At 34.5% G+C, this 7,632-nt stretch overlaps 1 protein-coding gene across 1 annotated transcript; it reads right to left on the bottom strand.

Annotated features, from left to right (window-relative positions):
* Positions 6,404-7,395, bottom strand: LOC18779491 (RING-H2 finger protein ATL78). Its single transcript, XM_007211973.2, has one exon. It carries the CDS (start codon positions 7,224-7,226, stop codon positions 6,570-6,572), a length of 657 nt encoding a protein of 218 aa, XP_007212035.1. The 5' UTR covers positions 7,227-7,395; the 3' UTR covers positions 6,404-6,569.

Raw genomic sequence — 7,632 nt, 5'->3', positions numbered from 1 at the left:
CCTCTCGCACGCGCGGAAGCTCGTGCAGGGAGGCTATTATTTATTAAGTAAATGAATAATTATATATATATATATATATATAAAGCAAAAGGCAAAGAATGATGAAACATTCAAAATGCTAGAAAATGCCCTTGGTTAATGAAAATATTAAGAATTGAAATTATTAATTAAATAGGGATAATATGGTAAATTTTTTTATATTAAAAAAATTAAAATAAAAAATAAAATCAAATAATAAGTCCTACTTTTATAAAACACTAGCCTCTCTGCATGCGCTTCTGCGCCTGCGAGAGGTTTTTTTAAAAAAAATTTAAATTTATTTTAGAATTAAAAAAGATAATGGATAGTTGTGTTCCATAAAAATAGGATCCATTATCTGAATTTTCTTTTAATTTTAATTTTTTTAATATGAAAAATTGTGAATTTACCATATTATCCTCATTTAATTAATAATTTTAATTCTTAATATTTGCATTAACCAAGGGCATTTTCTGGTATTTTGAATGTTTCATCATTCTCTGCCTTTTGCTTTATATATATAGATAACTACTCATGTTGTCTTTTCTTAATTCTAAAAATAAAATAAAATAAAAAAAAGAAAATCAATTAGCACATGCATCAGCATGCTAAGGGGCTAGTATTTATTAAGTAAATGAATAATGTTTATCGGTTTATTGGAAATTTGGTTATGGGTTGAGTTTTTATTATATAATTTTATAACCTTGTGTTTTGGATTTGGGGGTAGTGGTTTTTAGTTCCAACGCCTTCAAGTTCTCGCTCCTCAAGACCGCGGTTAGGATCGCCTCCGTTAGAATCTTCCACCCCAAGCCCATTCTCAAGACTGAGTTCCAGCTACGAGTCCTAACCTTCCAGATCTCGCCCAATGGCATTCATGTTTTGTTTCTCAATTCTTCTCCCCTCTCTTCTTTTTTTCTATTTCTTTTTAATAATTATATTTAAAAAAATTACTGGTTATTAATGTGATTAATCATTTATGATAGTTTTGGGATCTGTCTGGGTTTTGAAAACTGATGGTTCTTTGGTTTTGTTGTCAGGAACCAGTTGAAGTTGGGGAAAAAACTGACTTTGAAAGAAAGGTGGAACTCTGTTCCTAACACCTGTGCTTTATTTGTCAGATTTGTGTCTGTCTTGAAACTTTCTCTTTGTTGCTGACCTTTGTTTTCAGGCTTCACTTATGGCTATTTTGGCTATTTTTTTAAAAAAAACTTTAAAGAGCTTAAACTCTAATGATCTGCTAAAAGAACAGAAATTTATCTTCGTTGCTGATTATTTTTTGGGCTTTCCGTTTTGGTTATTTTGGCTTTTTTTTCTTTAAAGGGCTTAACCTAAAGGGATTGGTTATGCAGCATATTCCAAGGGATTTTGTTTCTCAATTTTGTTTATAATTATCATATTGTATGTCATAGGCTGTGTTGATGTAATGCTTTCCAGAAAAAGAAAAACATGTTTCACATGTACAGGAAAATGCCAGATTCCATGGCACTAGTTAATGGACTTTTATTCATTTCCAGTTCCTGGTATTTTGTTCTTCTTCAGATTGGTAGTATTTTATGAGTCTCACTGTTTTGGTCTTGATTGTCAGTTTGTGATTTATTTGTGAAATATTGACTTATCAATCTATACTGAAGTCTGAAATATTTGTTCCGGTAGTATGCAAGGGAGGTTAAAGAGGAAATCATTCTGATGAACTCAACTTATTGAGGCTCTTGTGGTTTTACTAATGTGTTATCCCTTGGTTTTTTTTTTTCGTTCTTATTATTATGTTCTTTTTTTATTCATTTGAAGTCCTGTTTTGTGTTTTTTGAGTGATATAGAGTATGATTTCTTCATTCACTTAGCAAATGACCAATTGCATGCCACTGTTAATAGAGAGAATTATGACTATTTGGAACTTAACCTGTAGTTTTTGTATGCCTTTTGTTTTTTCCTTATCTTTTATTTTTTTAATTATAATGCAGATACTTATTATCAAAACTGTGTTCTATGCAGATGGCATAATATTGATGGATGAGTGCTTTGATGGGTTCGAAGATCCAGCAAAGGTGATAACTTTTGTATCGGGAAAAATTTAATTGGTTGCCTGCTATGTTGGTAAGTTACAAGGGTGTAATTTACACTTGATATTTTTGCAAGCTCAATCGCAAGTGGGAGAAACTGGCCTAAATGATAAAAGCTCAAGATCTCATCAGATAATCAGGGTAGTGTTCAATTTGAGTACTTGTTACAGGCATGTAGATAGCTTTATCACTTTTGCCCATTGTTCATATTGTTTAGTTTTTCCCCTTGATCATATTGTTTCTATCGTGTTCTTTATAGAACAATACCTTTTGTTTACAATACATTTGATGCTATGTAATGAGGTGGTGAATATTTCTGGTGTTATTTGGTGGAGCAGGATACTAATAAGGTGGATGGTGATTATATGGATGGCAAAAATCCCCGTGGGGGAGGGTCCCCATCGGGTCCCCGACCCCCGACCCCCGACCCGAAAATATATATGTTTATATTTAAATAAATAAATAAAATATTTATATTTTATCCTAAGTTAACCTTCCTCTCCTAAGTCTTCTTAATCTTCTTTGGAATTTCATATTTATTTGATTTTGAATAGTTGAGTTGAACTTTATAATTAATTTGGATGTGTTGAATAATAATTTAATATAAAACTTAATGTTAAAATGTAAGGTAAATATTTTTTATGCAAAAAAAAAAAAAAAATCGGGGATTCGGGCGGGTATGGGGGATAGTTTCCCGACGGAAACAGGGACGGGTAAGGGTGGGCACGGTACGGTATTGAGCTCGTACCGCTACTGATACTAGAAATTAAAACGGTATAGTACAGTATGAGATTATCGTTTGCCAAAGTTGGTATCATACTGTACCGTGTCAAATCGATATTGGTACGGTATCGATACCATTTCAGTACCAAAATGACACAACTTAAAAATGCAAGACGGAATGAATAAAACAATAAAAATAACTACTAAATTTCATAATTCATTCATATGATATGCCATGAGAATTCAAAGCTTCAGACTGAAGCTTGAAGACAAAACACAACTTTTTTCATCATAATCTTGGCTACCCAGATTAAATTACAACATTTTCTTATATGTGCAAGACATTAATTATGGGGGAAAAAACCCAACTCAATTGTAGAAATGGGGAAAACAAAAATTGAGGAAATGAAATTTACGTTAATTAAGCCATGAAAATGGACTTACAGATATGATTATCTGAGAAAATTTGACAGAAGATGCAAAAAAAAAATACAATTCATAGAGACTGATCAAAGAAAGCAAACAACAGCTACCCAAATCCCTAGCAGCGTCAAGAAATTCTTCTTTTTTATCTGTACAAATTTGCAAAATGAGACTTTAGAAAATCTCCTTCCTTCCTTCACAGTTCATCACAACAACTATATGTTTCTATGTGAACATGTTTATATTTCGGTACGGTACGGTATTGACCGGTACCAAATACTTGATATCGCTACCATGCCATATTCTATTGGTACAGTACGATATGGTACTGATTATCTCCTCATCTCAAATGAAACGTTATGAAATCGGTATGAAATTCATATGGTACGATATGGTTAGTATACGATTTTGGTATTTCGGTTTTAGATGCCCACCCCTTGAGACAGGGATTCCCCGAAACCTATTAAACGAGGATGGGTTCGAGGACGAGGGCGGGAATGGAGAGCAGGGACAAGGATGATATTGTCATACCCGGCCCCTACCCGACCCGTTGCCATTTGCCACAAGTGTGCTTTATGTAGAATCGAGAGGAGTGTATGGCTTCCGGAAGTTAAGTCCCCTATCGCCATGTCACCTCTTATTGTTCAATGTCTGAATCATGTCCTTGACGAGAAGATAGACGAATGGAGTTATGTACTTAGTTCATTTTTAAAGCCTACTTTCATTAAACTTTTCATGATGTACTAGAACCATTTGAGTAATAGAAATATAATTTAAACTATTTATTAACCTTCGTCTTCAATTTTGCATAATATTAATTGATGTTATATATACTAGCCTATTCGCATGCGTTTTCATGCCTGCAAGAGGTTTTTTTTATAAAAAATTTAAATTTATTTTATAATTAAGAAAGATAATGGGTAGTTGTGTTCCATAAAAATAGAATTCATTATCTAATTTTTCTTTTTCTTTTAATTTTTTTAAATATGAAAAAGTGTGAATTTACCATATTATCTTCATTTAATTAATAATTCTAATTCTTAATATTTGGATTAACTAAGGGCACTTTCTGGTATTTTGAATATTTTACTATTCTCTGCCTTTTGTTTTATGTATATAGATATACAGAGAGCTTCTATTGAGGATTCCCTCAAATAAGCTTATTTGAGGGACACCCTTGTAAGGCTCACTCCACATTGTATTTAACTAATCCAAACAATCTATTTTTAGATAATCATTCAAAAATCATCTCTAAAAATAAAAATAATTTTTTTAAAAAAAATCACTTGAATCTGATATCATTTGACCACTCAATTGAGTTATTGAAATTTTAGTACTTTCTCGAAGTACCGTGTTCCTTGATTTTGTAGGATACAATTGGATGTCGAAATGATTTCTGATTTGTCTAGTTTTTTGCAAGGATGATCTATGAATGTAAACATAAAAAATAGATGGTTCGGATTGTTGAAAAAAAATTCGTAAGGGACCCTAAAGGGTGTTTCTCAAATAATCCCTCAATAGAAGGGGACTATATATATATATATTAATTTCTTCTTGCATAATTTAAATGATGGGCTATATATACAAATCATTAATTTTTTTTTAAACATTCAACGGCGTGTGAAGCACGTCATGAAAACTAATTCAATGACGCTTAATAAACGTTGTGAAATTCAATGACGCCCAATCTGTATCATAGAAAGTGCTAACAACGACGTCTAATCAAACATCATACAATTAATGATGCGCATTGCACGTCATTTAAAACCTTTCCATGACGCATTTAAGATGTCATGGAAAGTCCTATCTAATGGTGCACAACCCGCGTCATCGAAAGTCGTTTCCATGATGCGTATTGGGTGTCATTATTTAGAAAAACTTTCCATGACCTCTGATCTGCGTCATTAAAAGTCATCCATGACGCATATCACGTGCCATGGAATGGTTTTTGTGTTGTAGTGCAACAAAGTCTAGGCCCAAGCCTGGCACCCAATGATGTAAGCCCCTGGGTTCATTCATCACCTTCGGCTGTTTTGCAGGTCACTCTTAGCCACTTCGCATATTGCTCTCAGTAGCAGGTTACGTGAAGGAATTTGCATCCACACGTGTGTTGAAGATAAAACCTTGATGCTTTAGTGCTTTTATTATTGAATTTTAATCTGAATTTAATCTTGTTGAATTCTTACTTTTATTACGGTTACTATTTAGAATTTTGTGCACATTTACACCGCTCTATGTGGGCACGATACTCGACTTTTGAGTTATACTATTGCGCGACATCTACATATGGGTTTTTTTTTTTTTTTTTGGGTCAAGGTACCTACATATGGGTTTAGCAAGCAATAGTATTTCTTTTTTTCTTTTTTCTTTTTTTTCTTTTCCAATATCTAATTAATATGTTTAAAACATATATAACACATTCTCAAGAGCCTTTTGGCAAATCAAATCTTAGCCGCCTGGCTTGCGAGTAGTGTTAGTTGTGAGTGCCTAGCTAGTGCCTTAGAAGACACATCACGTGAGTACTATGATACAAAATCTCCCTTTTGGTACACTTGATTTGATTTGAAAGCACCTAGTGGTTTCACCCTCAGCTTCCAATATGTGCTCCATTAATATTTGTTCCAATCCTTGTTTATATTTTGCCTTCTGTTTTTGTCCCTGTTTCAACGTAGGGCGCGTTTGAATATGTCTCATAGCAATTAGTTTACCCCATTTTTTTGGCATGGACTTTGAAGTTATTGTCCATTTTATTGGTTCTCGGACTTTGGAGATTATATTGTTTTAGTTGTGCCGCCTTGACCATGCTATAGGCTATAGGATTTTAATATGGCACTGGCAATGCCATTGTATTGTACACTAGCATATTATTGGTTCAAATTCAAATAATTGATTTTAAAATTTGGAAGTAAATAAATAAAAGAAGTAAAAAATAAATTGGTTAGTTGTCCCAGCTGATTGGGGGAATTTCCCTTCAAGACTTCAAGTCATGCTGGGTCTTGAGTGATTTTCCTCATCAGATATCCTATGTAGGCAGCCACTTTGGAGAAAGCTTCTTGCTATGTTGAGTCAGCACAAAGGTTTTGTACATGAAATAATTGAGTTTTTATGTTCCAAATTCTCTGATTTTCAAAAGCGTGCACTCAAATTCCACACAACTTTTGCACAATTATTAGGCGGAGAAAAAAAAAACAGATTTAACAAATCAGAATTGGAAACACCAAAAAATTTCACAACTAGAAGTAATTACACTTTGTATTGGGATAACCAGTGGGCTCAACCCCAGGAAAGCTAAGCAAATAATTAACTACATATTATACAATTAACAAAAGAATTATAAAAACTTAGCTAGCTAATTCCCCTATAATTGCGTACCAAACCTTCAGGCTCAAGGGGCACAATGCTTACAATGGTTTCTTGCACTGGTGGGACTGAGGAGCTAGCTGGGGTGAAACCCACAATTTTTTGACATGTCTCGATCAAGTTGTGCCTGCATTTAGGGCAAGATGAGTGCGAGCTCAGCCACTTATCAATGCAGCGGACATGGAAGCCATGGTTGCACTTGGGAAGAAGCCGAACACGCTCACCGGCTGTAAAATCCGAAAGACAGATCACACACTCTGTGTCCAGCCCAGGCAGATTTAGGTCAGCTGAGTAACTCACTGTTGGGAAAGTTTTTAGGGCTTTTTTCTTCACTCCTGTGTTGGCTAACCTAGCGGAGGTGTTGCTGCTGCTGCTGCTTCTGGACTCTACAAAGCTTGAGCATCTCAAAGCACACTTGATGATGGAGTTTAGGCCAAGTGAGCAAATTAGGGCACACAAGAGGACTGAGAGGACCATAACAACATTTGCATCAAAGCTGTTGTCACCAGGGTATTGATCTGTTGGGTCATGTGGGTTTGTGGAGGAGACTGGGGAGGAGGCTGTGTTTGGTGGTTGGTAAAGTGGGTTGTGTAGGAGAAGTCTTCTAGAATTGAAGTTCACAAAGAAAGTAGAAGCAGACATGTTTTGTTATGACAATGTTTTGAGTGAATTTGGATGCAAAGGATTGTGTATATATAATTAAAAGGTAAAGGCTTAAAGGGGCTAAATTTGCTTTTCTAGGGTTTTTTCTTTTTTCAATTGTATAATTGATCACTGTATCTTTCTTTGAGAATATTCCAAGGCTTATTGGCCGCATTAGGATTTATATTTAATTTGGAGATAATAGATTTCATCCTTATGGATCCTCCACTCAGCCTCTTGTAGTTTAATGGGGCTTTCTAATCAAGATGGGCCCCATCCCACTTTCTGCGCATTTGAGAATCCCACGTGGCACTTGGCCTTCTTGAATCATATCTTTCAAATTATTTTTGGGACCCACTAGACCATGGAAGGAAAGGGGTCACGAAACTTCCTACTAAACTAAACT

This window comes from Prunus persica, chromosome G6 (assembly GCF_000346465.2).
Source record: "Prunus persica cultivar Lovell chromosome G6, Prunus_persica_NCBIv2, whole genome shotgun sequence".
Taxonomy (NCBI): domain Eukaryota; kingdom Viridiplantae; phylum Streptophyta; class Magnoliopsida; order Rosales; family Rosaceae; genus Prunus; species Prunus persica.
The sequence above is the reverse complement of the archived record's forward strand: the minus strand, read 5'-3'. Positions and strand labels throughout refer to the sequence as shown.